Source organism: Neopelma chrysocephalum, unplaced genomic scaffold (assembly GCF_003984885.1).
Source record: "Neopelma chrysocephalum unplaced genomic scaffold, ASM398488v2 Primary Assembly neopelma1_23, whole genome shotgun sequence".
In the NCBI taxonomy this organism is placed as follows: domain Eukaryota; kingdom Metazoa; phylum Chordata; class Aves; order Passeriformes; family Pipridae; genus Neopelma; species Neopelma chrysocephalum.
Genome location: NW_020897691.1, coordinates 3,684,764 through 3,705,319, shown reverse-complemented (window position 1 = coordinate 3,705,319; position 20,556 = coordinate 3,684,764). Strand labels below are relative to the sequence as shown.

At 33.9% G+C, this 20,556-nt stretch overlaps 1 protein-coding gene across 10 annotated transcripts in view; it reads left to right on the top strand.

Moving 5' to 3' along the window:
* The window catches only part of RYR2 (ryanodine receptor 2), a 394,099-nt gene that overhangs the window by 284,676 nt on the left and 88,867 nt on the right, over positions 1 to 20,556 (top strand). For all 10 annotated transcript variants that reach the window (XR_003534458.1, XM_027684666.1, XM_027684677.1 and 7 more), the window contains 12 exons: positions 100 to 190; positions 2,627 to 2,767; positions 3,482 to 3,645; positions 5,902 to 5,980; positions 6,628 to 6,717; positions 7,433 to 7,570; positions 7,962 to 8,039; positions 10,901 to 10,976; positions 12,198 to 12,324; positions 14,065 to 14,180; positions 15,689 to 15,753; positions 17,455 to 17,576. Coding sequence is in view for 9 of the 10 variants with exons in the window: in XM_027684666.1 (XP_027540467.1) it covers positions 100 to 190; positions 2,627 to 2,767; positions 3,482 to 3,645; positions 5,902 to 5,980; positions 6,628 to 6,717; positions 7,433 to 7,570; positions 7,962 to 8,039; positions 10,901 to 10,976; positions 12,198 to 12,324; positions 14,065 to 14,180; positions 15,689 to 15,753; positions 17,455 to 17,576 (1,287 nt within the window). In the remaining variant the exon portion in view is untranslated. The remainder of the gene's footprint in view (positions 1 to 99; positions 191 to 2,626; positions 2,768 to 3,481; positions 3,646 to 5,901; positions 5,981 to 6,627; positions 6,718 to 7,432; positions 7,571 to 7,961; positions 8,040 to 10,900; positions 10,977 to 12,197; positions 12,325 to 14,064; positions 14,181 to 15,688; positions 15,754 to 17,454; positions 17,577 to 20,556) is intronic.

The following is a 20,556-nucleotide window of genomic DNA, read 5'->3' as shown; positions in this document are numbered from 1 at the left end:
GTAATGGCATAGAACTGATATGTTGCTTTAATGTAATTATTAATTATTTGAATGAAACTGTGCTGGTACACCCCTTTGAAATGGTTTGTCTGCTTTTAGGCAGTTACGGCCTTCCATGATGCAACATTTGCTGAGAAGATTAGTATTCGATGTTCCTCTATTAAATGAACATGCAAAGATGCCTCTCAAGGTAAAAATATATATTAATATTCAACAGAAAATGCTTGCATGGAGAAGATTCTCTATAATCTTTGCTGCATTATCTCCACTCTGCAGTAATCTAAGGCCATGGTTTTTAAAGATATATTGTTACTTTGGGAGAAATTCAGTCTAATTTACATCAATTCATATAGAATTACGAAGTCCGAGTCTAGTATTTGCTTCTCCTTTATCTCCTGTTTGTTTTAGCCTATGTGGAAATAGAAAAGAAGAACCTTTGGGGGAAGGAGGCAGAATCCTGTGCACAAAACATAGCAGTTTGTAATCTCTATGTACCCTTACTTCTGTCCTTTGCTTTGGTTTTCCTTGCTCTTGGAAAACAGACTCTTTTTCTGTAGTTGGTGCCTGGAAATCTAAGAAATACATATTTAGTAATCAAGTTTCATTTTGTTTTTAGATCCCAAAAGTTTATCCATATCTTTTTGTTCTGATTCCTAATGCACAAGAAAAATATGTGATTTTTTTTTTCCTGAGAATTTTCCTCAGAATATCATCATAATCAGTTCTAAGAAACATATGGCTTCCTACCTTACCTACTGTTTTTCAGTAGTCCTTTTTAGAGCTTTCCCACTACCACTCTGAATGAGATATTTAATATTTTCTTATTTCATATATTTTTATGATTTTAAAGCGTATTGGGTCTCTGACCTCAGAGGAATTTAAATCATTAGTCTCAAAGCCAGGACCTGCTGCTGAAGTCCTGCCAAGGACTTCATAATTTTGTTTCTGTTCCTTAAGAAGTCCTTGATCAAACTAAGGATGCTGGAGCTGCCATTCTTCAGTGTCTATGTGTGAGAAATGTAGTTGATAATTTAGTATGTTGCCCTAAAGTGGACCCTTCTAATGCATTATGACATTTTGTGTGCTGCTAAAACCAAAGAGTAACTTGGTGCTCTCTCCATGGCTATAGTCCATCAGAGTTTTGTTTTTTGGGAAGGAACAACCTCAGTTCCTTGACATCTGTTCATCTGAAAGAGCAGGCTTTATGATACTGAGGGTCATGACTGCTGTTAGTTTCCCATGTTGCTGAACTGAACAGTAAGGAAATAATAATTGGATCCTTTTGTCAAGTCAGACCTTGCAAGAATATGGATGTGAAGAGAACCATGGTGTTAGCATGGGCAAAAGATTTCGTCCATTCACCCTCAACAAGTAATAGGAGTTTCTGAGGAAAGTGAACTCTTTATCTGATCATAGACCTCTAACTTTTATGAGGTTTCGCTGACATTAAACTGATTTTCAGTGATTTAACAAGGGACTCCTACCCATATCTATTAATGTGTTTCTGATTTGAAAGTACTCTGTGTATTCCTTATGGGCTTGTAATGGCAAACAGATTATAGTAATCTAAAAAGGCAGCTATAAGTTAATCAGGCATCTGAAAATGTAATTTTCAATGGGAAAAGAGGAGGAAATAATTAAGGCTAATCAGAATACAGTGTTACTTACTATGAATACATTTGCTAGTTTCTACAGTTAAAAATTTCCTCAGTTTAAGCAACAGGTGAATTCAAATCTGTGGTGTTTTTCCTGTATAATATATTGCAAACTTTATGGAATAGAGCTACCTTTTTATTTCCTCTTAATTCATATTCAGTGCTTCATCAGGTACTTCTCTAAGACTAAGACCTACCTTTACGCTCTTCACTAAGTTTAAAAGCATATATGTATATATATTAGTATGCTCATGCAGTCTAAAAGCAAACTTGTCTGGCCATTGTGTAATAGAATATAGTTTGAAAAAATATTTTCAGTTACATATTTGACTCTTAGAGTCCATATTTCTGAGACTCCTGTGGTTCTACATAAATGATGATACTTTTGTCTTTTTACAGGCATGTAAGTTCTTCTCTCTATTTTTTCTTTAATCATCCAACCAATTTAAGTAGTAAATAGATATTAACAGATTATTTAAATATAAAGGTATAAAAATATATTACAGGTATTGTTGGGTTTTTTTTCCCCCCGATCCAGTAAAAGTGTAACAGAACTGTGCAGAATTAAGATTATATTTTTCGTTATCAAAATCCTCACTTCTCCACATCTGATTTTTTTTTTTAAGTCCTGTCTTTATTTATGCACATTTTTGTGCATAAATGATGCAGACTTTTATTATGAATGTCTGCATTTTTCCACCTTGACATTTGTTCTGACTGGAAAAAGAGAATCCTGTCAGATCTTTACTGACTGTGACTTGCAAGATTTTTTCCAAAAAGCTTTGAAACAAAGATGAAAAAACTTCTAATTCTGTGTGTATATGCTCCAGTGATTTAAAAAAGAGATACATAACATTGATTATTGATAAAAAGATAGAAATTTTTCTGATAATGTCTGTAATGGTCAAGTGCCAGAATGGAAGGACCTCAACGGATAATTTTATTTGCTTTCGAAATATGTTTTGTTTTAGTTGCTGACAAATCATTATGAAAGATGCTGGAAGTATTATTGTTTGCCAAGTGGATGGGGTAACTTTGGTGCTGCCTCAGAAGAAGAACTTCATTTATCCAGAAAGTTGTTCTGGGGTATTTTTGATGCTTTATCTCAAAAGGTAAGTAATTTTAATATCCACCTATTACTCTAAAATCCTTACTGTGTAATCTTTTTTTCTTTAATCTGTGATTTTTACCCAGCTTTTGTCAGTACTGTATTATGCACTTTAAAGGAAAAGATGCAGGCTTTAGTAAATTTAAATCTTTCTCTTATAACTTCTACTTTAATGTAGGTATACCATTTTTCTGCTCATTAAAAAAATATATATCAGTAAAGCAGTAATCTTGTTATATATCTGTATAGATCTGTACAGTTCTCTGCTTAGTAGTTGTAGTTGCAGCACCCTTGAATCAATTCTATGTTGGACAAAAATTTAATAATACACCTTGTTATGTATTTATTGTTCATTCTGTGACCGTTTTTAACAAATCTGCTTAAAATTTCATGAGTTTCATTTCAAATCTAAGTATTTAGGAATGCTGTGCATATTCCTGTGCTATGTTTTCTTCTTAGGCATCTGAAAAATGTCTGTTTTTTCTGCCAGTGAAGTCAGCACTTTTCTCATTTATTTGAGCAAGAGCAAGACTTGATCCTAGCTTTATCTACATGCTTTGGACAGTCAGTTTTCTTTATTTTCAGAAAAAAGATTCAGTTTCACATCAAGAAAGCCAATCTGTGGCTGCTTGGTTTCACACATAGCTGTATCAGTTTCAGCAGTGATGTTGAAAGTTCCTATTCACTACTCACTTTCTATTCCCGGTGTTTTCCACAGAAATATGAACAAGAACTGTTCAAACTGGCTTTGCCTTGTCTGAGCGCAGTTGCAGGGGCCTTACCTCCAGATTATATGGAATCAAATTATGTCAATATGATGGAAAAACAGGCTTCAATGGATTCAGATGGGAACTTTAATCCTCAACCTGTTGATACCTCAAAGTAAGGAATTACTTCATTGCAACTAGTTTTCTTTTAATCATGAATGTGTAAAAGAGGGGGGGGAAATCTGTTGTTTGGTATAATGAGAACTTACAGCTTTTCTTCTCTTTGGAATGCTTATCTTCTAGATAAAATTGAGACCTTAAATTTTTATTTTTACTTAAGTATTTATTTTAAATCATGTAAAGCAATAACTATCAAGTTACATAACTAATTTCTTGGTCAAATTAGAATATTTTTAATGCATTTTTACCCTGAAGATAGAATTGTCCAATTATCTTTATATGTCTGCTGCAAACAAACCATCATTTTTTTAGGAGCTGAAAAAGTAGACTAACCTACATCATCCCTGTCATTATTAACATGTGACAAGACACTAATTCCAGTATGTGTGAATGACAGTGTACCTAAGAAAATTATGTTTGATCATGCATTCATATAATCATTTTACTATGAATAATGGGGAATTGGGCAGAAAGATATTCATTCTCTCTAGGCGGTCATACTCTGACCATGATTTTTTAAGTACATTAGCCAGACGAAGCATGTATCTAAATGGAAATTTTCTGCCCTGATTTTTGACTACAGCCAGCAGTCTTACAGAAGTGTGGCTATGCACTGTATCTTGAAAAATTCCTCTTGTAAGACATTTGCTTCAATTGCTTCAGTGAGCTTTCTGCCTGTATTCAGTACACAAAATGCTGTCAGTAGGTTGATACCTTTGTTACAGCATGATTGTACATGTATGCACATTGAAATATGGTAGTAAAAACCATAATCTAGTCTGGAATATAGAAATCACATCAGCCACCATGAAAATTCGTTTATCTAAAATGTATTTAAAATATATGAAGGTTTAGCAAAATTTAGTGAGATTATTGTACTATCATTTAGCGAATTGAATATTATTTTACCTGGTGTCATTTCTGAGAAAAATTGTAGATAGACAGAATATATTTGAAAAACTTAGAAAATGTTACTTAACATTACCCAAACCATAGGTCACTTCTTTGCCATACAGTCACCAGTTCTGTGATATTTCAAGACAAAGAAAGCACTAATGCTATGTCACCTACAAGTTATTTTAAGATTCTTTTAACATGCAAATCCTGCATCCCATTGCTTACTACTAGACCTATTTATATTAAGCTGTAGGTAATAAGACATTTTTGTACTTGTCAGTTCATTGCATTTCTGATATTATTTGAAGTATTATAGCACTAGTAGAGTTCCCCCTGAAATACATTCTTTCAAACAATGAAAAAGCTGATGACAGTGCTGGATGAATATTTTCTGACCTTTGTATGTGGTTAGGCTCTTGCAAACTGTTACTCAGACATAATTCTGGTTTACATTTCTGCTTTTTCTTATAACTGAAAATTAAAATCCAGACTCTTCTACTTTGCAGTAGGTGGCACTGTAACACTTCTACTACCAAATCCTATGGGTTAGAAGGGAAGATTTTGTTATTTCAGCAATGACCAACAAGCAGTTAATCCTTTTCATTTGTAAGAATGTAGATGAAGAAAACTACTGATATTTGATAAATTATTTCTCAAAGAATGTTCTGTCTGTAATACTTGCTTGGCAAATAAAAATCACTCCTTTTTCTTTACTGCCTCAGAAACCTTAACTTCTGCACTGTCTTGTACACCTGTTGAAAGGGTAGTGTATTAATTTGTGTGGCTTTTTATTATTTTTAATAAGGATTTTAATATTTTAAATATTCACTGGTGTGTTGGAAAATAAAGCATGAGGCATATAATTTTCAAGTTGCATAAGTTAGTGTGCTTCAAGCATATAATACAATTTGTAGGAATATATAAAATAGATGATGTGTTTCTAAAAGGATTGTTATTGCACTTAGTTTGTAATGGGCATGTGCAGTAAGTTACTACCATAATTCTGAAACTATAGATCATAGTTTTATCTTTAATACTAAGAAAATGATAGTAAAAGAAATATGTGACAAAAAGCATGAGTGCTCAATATCATTATTGATTTTCCCTGCAAACATTTCAAAGAAGTAAAATTCCTACAACAGCTGTGATTGTCATTCAGTGCCCATTAAATAATTCAGATTTCTTCCTTGATTTAACTAGGCCTTGGAGCAAACTGTAGGTGAGGAAGAAGAGCACAGTAAGATGTGTTGAACTGATGTATGCATTATTTTATATATATTGAAGTTTTTTTCAAAACAAAAGCATTCACATTTTAGCATGTGTGATATAATGTTAATTTTCTCTTCACTTTCAGCATTACAATCCCTGAAAAGCTAGAATATTTCATTAACAAGTATGCAGAACATGCTCATGACAAATGGTCAATGGAAAAGGTAAAATCTATATTCCTGTTAAAGCAAAATCAGATTTTTTTATTTGAATCCATTTAATCTTTCAAATGTTTTACTCCGGATATTATTATTTTTCATAATGCTACAAGTTAGTATGTAGATAAGATATAAACACATAATTTTCTTGAAATGTATTTGAAGACAAATTCTGTAAGTGCACAAAATAATGTTTCATCATTTCATTATTTTTATTGTTGACTTTTGAGTAAACATACTTGCTAATTGTTTAGCAGTTTTATGGACTTGAAATTTCTTTTTTTTTTTAAGCAAAAAAGGTCTTTAGTATTTATTCCTTTGTGCCATGTGTTTGTCCACTGTTAAAAATAGTTACTTTACTCCACTGTAACATGGTATTCTGCTCCATATAAATCTGTAAAAGAAAAAAGTATTGATATGATAGCTTTGGGTAATCATTAATTCGCAAAAAGATGGCACACTACATGATTCACTTTTCAATGTACAAATAATATAAATGTTGGTTGAGAAAATGTTGAAAAAATAGTAGAAAGGAAACTTTAAGAGAACAGGTCTGCAGAAGCATTGTTCAGTTAATTTGTACCAATAAAAATAGGATTTTTCATAATTTTTTGCTTTTCCCCGTTTTCCTTACTTATTGTTGCTGTTTTCAGTTTGCCAATGGATGGACATATGGTGAAACATTTTCTGAATCTGCAAAAGTGCAACCATTAATGAAACAATATAAGTTACTATCTGAAAAGGTAAGGAACTTGTTCATTCAGGGTGGTTGAAATATCACTGAAAATATCACCTTGTGTTTATATAATTTTAAAAAAATTATTTGGAGTATGTCAGTTAATGTGTGGTTGTTGCCTTCCCCCAAACCTTGAAAAGATACAGAAGGGTTTTATTGTATATTAAATAAGCCACTCAATCTGTTTTCTCACACGGCCGAATTTATATGGCATAGCTTATGGTGAAACTGAAGTGTGATAATGCTGGTAAATTTTGTAGTCAAATATATTAAATACATTAAATATAGTAAAATAATTGATAGCCCAATTAGGTTAGCTTATCTGATCTCAACAGAAGGTAGAGGCTGATGATGTCCAGAGGTCTATTCCAACATAGACTTTCTTATGATTCTGTGATTTTGGTTTTTTGGTTCATGTAGCAGACAAAACACCTACTCCTGAGAATTACTGCTCTACCTTTGACTTCATGTCTGGGAATGCCGCTAAAAGGATGAGATTATCAGCTTCCTGCAGGGCCAGAATTCTTCAGCCCACCTCTGAAATGATAAATAAGCTTTTTAATAACTTATATGATTTATTTGCCTTGTTTCATTAACCCTGGACCATAAGGGTTGATTTAAGTACATTTCTTTGCATCTCATAAAGAGGAAACATCCAAACTCTTTTTTTGCTCTGTACAGCTGTAATAAACAAGTTAATTATTGTATGTACATTCCTCTAGGAGAAAGAAATTTATCGATGGCCAATCAAAGAATCATTAAAAACTATGCTGGCGTGGGGATGGCGAATTGAAAGAACACGGGAGGGAGATTCCATGGCACTGTATAATCGGACGCGTCGCATATCTCAAACCAGTCAAGTGAGTCATTTTGCTAAAACCTTTTTAACAAGAAGGCATGCAAAATCTGCTCTCTGGTCTTTGATTTTAAAAGTGATGAAATAAACTTGTAGCGTAAAAATATGTGAAAGCATTTTTCACAGATAATTGTACAATTCTGACAATTGGTTTGGATTTCTGTTTACTGAAGCTGGCTGTCCTTGGGAACAAACTTTGTTGATCTTTGCCTTATTCTCACTTAAGTTTATGACCTTGATTTATTTTCAGTTGGGCTACATAGGATCTTTTTGCTCTCTAGAGATATACAAGTTACTTTTTCCTGAAGTTCTTTCACTACTTTCCTACCTTGTTAATGATAACTTCTTCAAATTAAATGCTTGCATAACTTGACAGTTTTGCACGTGTCATTCAGATCTCTGTAGATACAGCCCATGGTTACACTCCTCGAGCAATTGATATGAGCAATGTCACCCTCTCCAGAGACTTACATGTAAGTCAGAAACACTTAAACTGCCTACCCTTTTTTTTTACAATTTAATTTTTTAAGTTCTGCTAGTTTATTTTAAATAATTTGCTACCAAATCTTACTTTCTTTGATATGCTTCGATTTTTGTGTTTTTTTTTTTCTTTTCTATCATTTCTCCTTGATCCTCTGTTGCTTAAAAAATATGGCTCATGTTGAAAAGCTTCCAATTTTTCTGTATTCCTGGATTGATTTTCCCAGCTCTCTTTGTGAACATTTGTTGTTTTGAAGACAATCCTGTTTAGAAAAGCTAGCAGCACCAATCTTTTCTCTTTATCATTCATTTCTCCGTTATCTGTTCAAAACATTTTGTCATTGCCTTTTTTTTTTCCTAAACGGAAGAAATAAGAACTAGGAACTGTTGCTACAATAAATATTGTGAGATTAGAGAATGAAGGAGTTGTGGGTATGATTTTGACAGACCTATCTGTAGATTGCTGCTGTCTGGAATGATATATTTTAGTTAATAAATGATGTTTCTGTCATTAGTTAGGATTTTTTTCATGGTGTTTGATGGAACATGATGCTAGTTTTTACAGCCTACTTATTTACTGTGAATATGATTACAGTATTATATAGGCATACTAAATAGTTTTAAATTAGTAAGTATGAATGTTTGTGCCGGTCTAGTGATTGCAACATGGTGTTCAAAGCTGGCTACAATAGACTCCTGAAACACAGGGTGAAGTTTGCCCATACTAAGCTTTGCCATGGTGCAGGGAAACAAGCAGCAGTAGTAGATTAATTGGCTAATTGTACAGTATATACTATACTGTATCAAATTCTCACACTGGATTTCTCCTCCTTGATTTCTGTCTTGTAGTTTCGAGTTTTATATTTCTAGCCATTTTAGATTGTTGACTAGCTTTACAGTAATAAGAATTTTCTTATTACGTCATTACACTGGTGATCATTCCAAAGAGTTCATAAAATTGATCATTGAATAACTACTTCTATCATTACATTCTTATCTTATTCTGATAACAGAGATTCATTACAATTACATTTAACGTTTGTATAAACTCAGTATAATTAAAAGACTGTGAGGACTTTATTTAATGCTCATGAACAAACTCATGATGTGAACATCATCACAGTATTATGTTGCAGTAATCCAAGTTCAGATAAAAGTAACCATCCTGTCACAAACCACAAAGAAATGGTATTAGAACTTCTGTTAGTCCCATACCCTCTAACACTCATCATTGATTGAATTTCCTTTGTAGCCCTTAGCTATAAAGCAGAGCCTGCTGACTTCATGATTCATTTGCCCTGTGAAGAGAGGTCTTTGAAACCAGTTTCAGAATATGTTATTTTAGAGCTAAGTAAATTTAATTAAAATGCAATTTCAGCTATTAATTGTCCTGATACAGACATTCACGAAATATCCAAACATGTTAGTATTAATGAGATCTGAGTTGTAAAAATTGTGTATTTAATTTTGAACATTTTTAAAAATGTTTAATATCTTTTGAGTTGGAGTTCAGGCTTAGATAAATTGCTAGAACAAAGTTAGTTGTTTTGAACAGAGGTTTGGGGTTTTTTAGATGTTTTGTTTTTGTGGTTTCTTTCTTTCTTTGTTTTTTTTTAACTAGTACATAAGAATTAATGCTGTTCAATTTTTACATCATCCTGTGCAAATAATATGCTAGGAGGAATTAACCATGTCTAAAACTGTAACTCTCCAAAATACTTCTCATTTTGGCCTTACGTCACCCGGTCACATCCTGGCTCCATGAGTAGCTAGGTCTTGCTCTGAAAATATCTTCATAGCACCCTGCTTTCCAAGGAAATAAAACACAGACTATACTACATTCCTCCAAGGTCCTAACTGGGATTGTCAAAACACCGGGAAAGCATCTACCATGCAAAGAGATATGTGCAATAATATATTCATTGGAGAAAAGTTTATGAAACGAATTGTCTTAGGAACAAGATATCACAGAATATGCTGAGTTGGAAGGGACCTACGAGGATCATTGAGTACAACCCTTAGCCCTGCATGGGATACGGCTGAAAAGTTTGTGAATTCATGAGTATTCTCACAAACAAAGGAAATACTCATTACTCAAAACCCTTACTGAAGATGAGCAGAATGTTTCTGTAGTTTCATGAAAGAAATGAAAAATGAAATCTGCAGAAAATTCCACCACTCTGTACAACTGGGGGGGAGGGTGTACAACCAGGGGAACAGAAGAGGTGGGTTTAAAAAGTTGTTTCGTGTTGGAATAGTAGTTCCTTCTAGTTAGAGATTGGAGAGCTTGTCTGCTTTGCCTGGTTTGGGATCTAGCTTCTAGTTTGCCAGTCTGAGTTTGTTTTATAGGAAGAATATATAGAAGAATTTATGTGGTAAAATGGTTGATGCTTTTAACAGCATGCTCACAAAAATGAGCATAATATCCACATTGAAGAACCTATATTCATGGGTATATGATTAGTCTGCAGCCAGCAGTAACAATATTGATTCAGTCCTCTGGCTTGCTGTTCTTTATTTCCCTGACCAGGGCCTTCAGAGGGTTCTTTTTGGCCTTGAAGAATCAAGTCCCCCATCTTACAGCCCAGTACTCTTTCTAGACTATACTTCTCTTTGTGGTTCCTCCCTTTTTTTTACTAACAGTTCTCTTCAGCACCAGGTTCCTAACTCCTATACCTATGCCCATTCTACCCAAATTCTATAAAATATTTTTTCAATAAAAACTTGTTTCTGGTGAATCATTGTATTTAACTTCCCAGAGAACAAAACTTGTTATTTATTATCAACCAGAAAATTGTCCTTTTTGAGAGTTAACCATTGCAAGACATATCTCTAAGCTCTCCATTTTCCTAAGGCTATGGCTGAGATGATGGCTGAAAACTACCATAACATATGGGCAAAGAAAAAGAAAATGGAACTTGAAGCAAAAGGTAATATTAACTATAAGTATTTTCAGTGTTTTAAGTTCACTGTGATTAGCTTTGTTTATGCATTTGAGAAAACAGATGAACAGAAAAAGGAACAGCATATTAAAATCGACAAAGAAGAAACAACAAAGTATCTGTTGTGATGTTTAGTGCCTTAACTAAACGTGTTCTTGTTTAAGTAGCTTACCAATTCAAATATTTCAAAGGAAGAGAACTCAAAGGTTGTAAATTAATTGAAGCTACATTAATATATTTTTCTTATAGCATTAATCTTTTAGAAGTAATGGAAAATTTTATAATATGTGGCTTAAAAAAAACCCCAAGGATTTTTATAGAGGGAATTTGTTCCTTTTTAGAAATATTACTATTATTAGAGACTTGCTATAGTATTTTTTCTGAGATGAGTCTGATCATTGCCCTTACAATTTCCTGGGGTTTCGGAGCAATTGTTGTAGGAATTTATTGTGTTCTGTTGTGTGATGGTGATTTTAGAAGCTGAAATCCTAAAAATGTTGGGTTTTATGCAGACATTTATATTAATAATAGCAGCATTATTTTCCTGCCAAATTAAATGTCTTCTTTTAGGGATGTATCAATACATCAGATATTTCTAAGCAATATCAATGCATTTTATTCTGTTTACCTCTGATAAGCATTCTTTTAATCAGGTTGGACAGTTGTGTGAACCATGTTTGAAAAATGTATTCTAATTTTCTGTCTTCAATTTATTATTATAAAGTAGAACTGTATCACTTTAATATATTTTTAAATATGGGTATATCTTGCTAAACTCAATGAGCCCTATCAGAATGTTTAAAAGCAGGACTGTATGTGTTTATGTATTTGCTAATATCATGGTTTTCTTATTAAATTATGTGTTATTTATTGAAATATTTCCAGTTTCATTAAATGAAGTTGTAATTGTAATACATGTTTGTAACAGTTAAGCACTTTGTTCTTCTTTAAGAGTTCTTGCAGTAGGTTCAGCGTATTTGCTTGGTACTTGCAGCAACTATGTCAGAACTATACAGCCATGTCCAAAGTTCCCATGTCAATGTTTCTTAAGGTTTCTGTAAAGAAACAGACAAGTGTATTATTGTTATTTCAGACTAGATTTTACTGTAACATGCTGTGTAGCATTATGAGAGTGCTTTTGCCTACTAGGACTTACTGTGTCAACAGAAAACTCTTTAACTAATTTTTAATTCTCTTGGTGTTCCATAGTAGGAGGAGGCAACCATCCTCTTCTTGTTCCTTACGATACACTCACTGCCAAAGAAAAAGCCAAGGACAGAGAAAAAGCACAGGATATTCTGAAATTTCTACAGATTAATGGATATGTTGTCTCCAGGTAATTCTCTGTTCAGTATTAGTATAACAGAAGGTTTCTAATAGTCCTCAATAGGGGTGTTTGTTTGTTGTTTGTTTGGTTGGTTTTGGGGATTTTTGTTTGGCTTTTTAATGAAAAAAAAACAAATGATCATTTTTAGGTTTGCCTGGGAATAAGGATGAGCTCCTTCATTTAAAACATTGTAAGGAAGAAATGCATTACAGAGATAGTAGCAATGTTTTGGAAGGCATAAGCAGAGTTCTCCAGAATCTCTGCACGTCTCCTTCTGCCTTTCTTCTCAACACTGCAGCCTGTTTTTTTCGTTCTGGTGTGTTTCCATACATCTAACTGTTAGTAAACTTTCTAATTTTCTATGAGTAATAAAATTATATAGCATATATAATAAGATTATAGGACAAACTCTAGTGATGAAGTACAGGGCTCAGTCAGAAAACTATATTGACAGGCCATAGTCTACATGTGATCAGCCATTTTTAAAGCTCTTTTTGCCTCTTCTCCCCTCTGCTCTTGATACTTTCCTGCTGCACAGTCCATCATTGGTTTGTGTAGTTCCACTGATCTGCCTCAAATATTCCAAATCCTCATGTCTCCTCCTCTTAGGAGTTACAAAATACAGGTGATCCCTCTCCAAACTTGTGTCTGAAGTTTCTTAATGGCCCCTTATTTAGTAACTGGAGACTTTCATTCTCCATCATTGTCTTCTTTATCCCTTCTCTATCCCTTCTCTCTTGGGTTTGTGACTCTGTGTTCTTATTTATGTCTTCTCTTTTATTACCCTCTTGAGGTCCTTGATCATATAACCTTAATGAAGCAGACATTCTTGTACCCTTACTGGTATGAACAGATGACAAAGCTGGTTTAATTCCGGGATCTGTTTTTCTGAAACTGAACCCTGCCATCGTCAATGTTTTAATTTAAAGCATAAATCTGCACTACACAGGCAGTTATATTCAGTATATATGCAGTAGTTATACTTTTTAAACTTGCAACATAGCTGAGTACTAATGTACTTGGTGCTTCTGATGGGGGACCAGGTGGCTGTGATAGAGTCTCTTGCTCAATAAGCATGGCTTCTTTGTGTACCATTAATTAAGTCCTGATCCTGCATAATGAAGACATATGTCAATGCCAACTTGTTGCCAGCAGAAATCAGCCTGTGTCATGGATTCACTCTCTGAAGATTCATACTTGTTGAAAGAAGTGCTTTTCATATCAGATTAGTAACTATGATGAAACATGCTGGAAGAGCAATCCCATCACTTTATTTTAGTTTTCCTCTGATTTTTTATAAATGCTATGTGAATATTCAAAGATTTTCCATTGCAAACAGACTTTTGGGGAAAAGTCATAATGATGAACATTAGATTTCCTTCTAATTTGCTTAAATCAAAGTATTTTGGAAGCATCAAAACTCCCTCACCCAAGAATCAATCCCTGGAGGAAAATATAAGATAGTAATGCCTTACAAATAATGGAAAGAAATTATAATAATAGTGGATTAACTTGATTGACAAGTCTCATTTTTCTGTAATACTCTAGCTGGGAAATCTTAGTTGTGTTTTAAGAAATTGCTCAAAACTTGAGTAAGTGTAAGAGTACTGTTTATGTCAAACACAAAAAATTCTTATGTTAATAAGCACTTAATTGTTACTAGAGAAAATGGTGTCAGCCTACATGAAGAGGTAAGACTGCTTTTAGTCTTTCTGTGTGTGTGTGTGTGAAAATTACTTCTTTTTACAGAGGACTTAAGGACCTGGAATTAGACACGCCTTCCATTGAGAAACGGTTTGCCTACAGTTTCCTTCAGCAGCTTATAAGATACGTGGATGAAGCCCATCAGTACATTCTGGAGTTTGGTATAGTATCCCTTGCACATTTTTTTCAAATAATTACTAACTAAGATGATGTTATAAAAACAACTAGAAAATTTTTAAAAATAGCACATTCCTGGAATAATTTTTCCCTTAATTTCCTATAGTTGATGAAGATTATAAATTTTGAAAAGTTACATAGTTGCCATTCATTCCAGTTTCCCATATTCATTCGTCAGATTAAAAGTGTTTGGCCAAAATTTATAATTACTTTCATTCTTTGAAAAAGAAACTAGATGCTCCTTTGCATTTATGCACAAAATTATAAAAATCTCTCACATGTGCACATTAATAGTTACTATCATATATAAACCCTTTTTCAGAGAGCAAATGAAACCAGTCATTTGTACCATTCTGAAATGTTCTCTGGAGAAGGGAGTAGAGAAACCTCTTCAGCAAAGTCCCACAATGGGAAGATTCTTCCACAAACACCTGGCACATATTTTGTCAACAGTGCTATGAAGGATTTAACTTTATCTGCTTTTGGTGAAGATAAAAAAGATATACAATTCAGTGACCCAAGTCTGCTTCTTCCATGAGCAGTAAAAGCCAAAAAACCTGGCTAGATGCATGTTGTGACCATGGGAGTTATAGTGACACACAACATATACTGTGCCTCATGTGTAGTCATAGATGGTGTAATTGACAGTAACAGGAACATCAAGATTGACTAAATCAATGCTCACCCAAAAGTCTATCTAGTTTCAAAGTGGAAATTATCAAATTTATGAATTATTGTATGATGGTTACTCACACTAGCAAAAGTCTGGTCTTGATACCTCATCAGATTACTTCTTCTGCTGATGCCTGATTACCATGGCTTCATCCTTCTTAATTATATAAATTTGTCATAATTGCAAGAAAGATAATGAATAAAGACTGAAACACTAGAAACATCGGTGGAACAAATACCATTCAAGTCCCGCAATGGATTAACAAAGACAGGACTATTAAATAAAGGAGAAATAGTTTGGGAGCTGTACCAGATTTTATTTTTTGATTTTTATAGTAATTTTTATAGTGAAGTGAAGCAATTTAAGTTTCAATTGGGTGGATGTAACCGTTAATTTTGTTCTTTAGGTGAAGTCCACATATAAGGAGTAAAAATTCATTAATTTTGTTTCTCCTAGGAACAACTGGAGAAAGGTGTTTGATTAGAATCTGAGTAAGGCTTTCAAATTATCACCTGTAACAGGAAGAGACAAACATAGCACCAGATCTTTATCTCACAAAAATATCCGTATCTCTTTGGACTATGAGATTACAGAGATTTGGACAATTATTCTTTCCACATTTTATTTGCTATTACTTTTCTTCACATGAGGTAGTCATAAAATGCCACTTTAGCCAGTGTGTATACTGTTCGAGTTATCTTAAATCTACATCTAAAGCTGACTAGTATTATTTGCTTATAGTGTACATTTCTAAGAAAAATGCAGAATGGACTGTAATTAGGATATATGACAGGGAGCTTAATTTTTTTCTCTCTGCAGATGGTGGCAGCAGAGGCAAAGGAGAGCAGTTCCCATATGAACAAGAAATCAAGTTTTTTGCCAAAGTACAGTATATCTTTGCTTATTCTTTGTCAACGTTGTGAGTAATTTAAGTGAGAAAGTATTATTTAGTGACTGTTATTGTTATAGTTGCATTTTTCAGTGTTAAATTCATTGTTTTCTTAATTAAAACCAGTAGTAATAAAAATAGCTTGAAAATAATGTAGGATGAAGTATAGATGTGGGAAAATTACAGGATTATATTTTTATTCTCGTTATTTCCTTGCTCCATGATATGCAACTACTCATATGATATTTTCCATAAGCTCCCTCCATTTTGTTTTCCAACTTAGTCTATTTTTGTAGATTTTTCTCTTTTACAATATTCAGGCAGGTAAATGTGAGCAACAGGCATTGGAATTAACACAGCCACGTATCTGTTAGTGTCACATTAGTTATTTCTTTCCTTGTCTTAAAACCATGCTGTTGTCTCCAGCATAGAGTCACAGAATGGCTGAGGTTGGAAGGGCCCTTTGCTCAGTAGTGTCATCTAGAGTGGGTTGCACAGAACCATGTCCAGACAACTTTTCAGTATCTCCAACAGCAGAGACTCCGCAATATCTCTGGGCAACCTGTGCCGATGCTTAGTCACCCTGACAGTGAAAAAGTGTTTCCTGATGGTCAGAGAGACCTTACCATGTTTCAGTTTGTACCCATTGACTCTGGTCTTGTCACAGTGGAAAAGAGCCTGGCTCCATCTTTTATACCCTCCTCTTCAGATATTTATACACATTGATGAGATCCCCCTTGAGCCTTCTCTTCTCCAGGCTAAAGAGTCCCACCTTCCTCAATCTCTTGTCATTTGAAAGATCCTCTATTACCTTAATCATCTTTGTGACCCTTCACTAGACTCTCTCTCCAGTATGTCAATGTTTCTTTTGTACTGGGGAGCCCAGAACCAGACATAGCACATCAGAGGTGGTCTCACCAGTGCTGAGAGAGAGGAAGAATCCTCTCCCTGGACCTGCTGATAGCAGTCTATCTAATGTACTGTTTGTAGCATTTTCTAACCCTGATATCCTTCCAGTAAATTGTAATTTCAATACATTAGAGTACTTACATGTGGTATTATTTGCCAAGTTCACTGACTCACAAGATAGCATTCCACTTTTTTGTGAACCATGCTCCAAAAAGGAAGCAATTTCAGGTCTTCTTATTGGCAATTTATTTTGGGTCTCCTCGTGGCTGACACCTTCAGTAGGTACTGAGTAATAGTCACCACAGGAAGTAAACAGGAAAACTTCTATGGACAAGCCCTTAATGAATGAGGTTGTTTTGGGAGTTTTATTTGACAACATCTAGAATTAAGTGCTGTTGGTGTGCTGACAGTTGTAGGTGAATTTTTCTTAAACCTACATTAAAAGGAACAAATAGTTGTGTTTGGTTATGTGGTATGGGAAAAATCTGAAATTGTGAGATAAAATTAAATTATACTTTCTGCTTTGTACTCCTCCTGAATAAACACACAGATCAAGGCCGAGAGATAATGTAAAGTTTTTTTCTGCTGCCTTTTTTGATGATATATTGAGTGCCTTGAATACTAAATAAATTCAAAGAGGAATAGACATTAAAGAAAAAAAGCACATAGGGATTTTAAAACAGAAAACCTATTTGAAACCTCCTGTCTTTAGTTGTGACTTACAGAGTGATACAGAACATAGTAAAGAAAGTCCTGAGATAACTGCTTCTTTCTGATGTAATTTCAGGTTGTGCTCCCTTTGATTGATCAGTATTTTAAAAATCATCGCCTGTATTTCTTATCTTCAGCAAGTAGGCCTCTCAGCAGTGGAGGCCATGCCTCTAATAAAGAGAAAGAAATGGTGACAAGGTAAAGCTTAAAATAATGTTAATGTCTATGCATATATGTTTGTCTTTAAACAGCAGCAGTTGACTGTTGGAAAGTGAGAAGTGGAAGGCAGAGAAATATTTTTCTGAATGAAACTTTTTTAAATAGAGTAAACATTTTTCACTTTCTTTTCCTGTTAGGAAAATTCATTGTATAAAATGGAGAGGAGTGCAGAGTTAATATTATGTGCTGTTTAAAAGGCAGTGCTGATGATTTTATCATGCAGGGAACTTAAATTTATCACTATGTCACACAATAGAGCACTGTGTAAGTCTGTGGCACGGACTATACAAATTATGTATCGGTTCTCACTGTTGGAAATAGGTATATACTGAAATCATTATTGCTGCAAAATTTAATGGTAGGTTTAAAAGCCAAACATATATTATAGCTGATATTCAGTAAATATCATTATTATGTCCACCATAAAAAGGAAAAATGAGGGAGTTGCACTCTTTCTGCTTTTTAGTTTTCTAAATAGTAATAACAGTAGTAATATTACAGAAATACCCACTTGATTATTTCCCTGAAGTCACCCTTTTTTTAGACCATCTCTCTAAGATATGTTTTCATTAATTTCAGTTCTTATTGAATTGAAACCCACATTTCCCATTTAGTAAGGTGGACTACAAGCTTCACACGGGACCTATTGAATACCTGTAATGTGTGTATGTATCATAGTTGCCTTCTTGGCTGTTATTGGGCATGCAATATTGAATTGCTGTATTTTGAAGCTGACAGCCAATTCGTGGTTATACAGACATGCAGGGTTTGCAAGATTGTGTAAATACTGAAAAAAGTTTCTGGCAACAATACTAAGCATAAGTAGGTAATGGCTGTCTTGACCCTGCACCATCTCTTGGACTAATTTGATCTGGCAGCTTATATGAATGGTGTTCTTCAAAGAACTTAAAAACTTTATTGAAATGCATAAATATAAATAATTTTCCACTCTTATGAGGTGCTGTTTTTCTTTCTGTAATGTCCTGGATAACAGTATTTTTGCAGTTATTAAGTCATGCTAATAAACCTCTCACTTCTGGAATGTCAAATATGTCATCATACCTGCTGCATAGAGATTCAGGATTTCTGCACACATGCTGTATAGCTGTGTGAGATTCCTGAACATATAGCCTTGCATAAAGATGAGAGCTTGGGTTACCTGCTATCAGTTTATTGGGTTACCTGCTATCCAGATGGGTCAGCTAAAGAAAAGAAAACACCTATAAGGAAACCTTGAATGAATAATAGGTATAGCTAGCCCTGATGAGCAATTTATTTCTTAATTATCAAGACACAAAGATATAGAAACTACACTGAATGATCCATTTCCTGAAGGGTTGTTTTGGGTTATTTTAATAGATTCCCAACATTTTTTGTGTATTTTTTCCCCTTACAGTATTAAAGGGAGCTTATCAAAGCTGAATTTTGGATTTTCTGTTGAATTTTCTCTTTAGATTTGTTTGAGTGCACCTCCTACATAGTATTTGCTTCAAGCTAAGGGTAGTCCCTGGCTGCTTTCTTTCTCCAGTGAAGATAAGCTTGCATTCATTAAGCTATGGAAGAGTATAATTTTGGGTATTGATAATGCAGTGAGAGTGTTAACATATGCAAAAACCATTCCATGTTCAGAAAATACAGTAAATACGGATCTGTTTTTCTGGAAAATATAGGTCAGACTTCTTCCTGAAATGTGGTGGCATTATATTCCATATTGCTTGTAGTCAGCCTCTTCAGGATTGGGCTTTTTGGATTTCTTATCCAGTAGAGCATCTGGCAAGTTCTTATACTACTGCATTTGTATGAAATTGGTTGTGAACATCAATCTAAGTACTGGCCATTTGAACTTATTCATTTATTTATTTAACCTAAACTAATTACATTGGAGGTAACAGGTTCAGTCTCACTTTGTGAAAGCATAGCATCAGTACTGAATGGTACAGTCAATTGAATAACATTTATATAACATTGAATAACATTTGTATATCAGAACATAAAATAGATTGTGAGCTATTTGTATATCTACAATATCTACATGATGCCTACATGCTTCTATTCAGCTTTTCATATTGGACTTGATGAACCAGGATCCTTATAAAGAAATATATAGTAAATGTCTGCATCATGGAATAAAAAGTGAACAGAGATCCCTGAACATGCACCAAACAGACTCATTTCTAAAACAGAGCGGTTGCTGTTGCTAAAGTGGATCACTGTGCACTGGCTAATTAGCTGTATTCAATACCACATTAACCTGGCTGTTGTGATTCTGGACATAAATGTTTTCATTTGACGCCATGCTCTTGTCTGTCAATGGAACAACATGTTCAGATCTCATCCATAAGCTGTGCAGACATGCTTATTTTATATTTTGCTTCTAATTACGAGGTTAATAAATATCCAGTGTGCCTAATAATTAAGTAGCTCAATAAAATGTCATTATATTATTCATGCCATTTATAGTGGATGAAGGGAGTTTGCAGCATAAAATATTAACACTAAGATGGATGTTGTTCTTGGTGAAAATTCTCACACAGAAGAATTCATGAAGATTGAACAAATCTCTCCCAAATCTGGAGGCCGGGTCAGTTTGGGTAGGGCAGTTTGCTCCTGCTTCAGTGCATTAAAACAAAACTTCATTCTTCGTTGTTCTCAGCCTAGGGATTAGTTCAAACATGTGAAATAAAATCATTGTTCATATTCATTTCTATTGTTTTAAAACATTTTAGAGGCTACTTCTTATGTTAAATATTTAAAAAGAAACATATTTGAAAAGAAATTTTTACTGTGTTCAAGTTTACAAGATCCTAATTGAACTAATTAAACATTTGCCATCACACACTTCAATTAACCTGATTCCCTTACCTTTCATTTTCAAATTGTCAGTGGTATCCTGAATAGCACAATGATTGCGTTTTACTTCTTAAAACTTTGATGATTATTTCCTTATGGGTTATTTTAT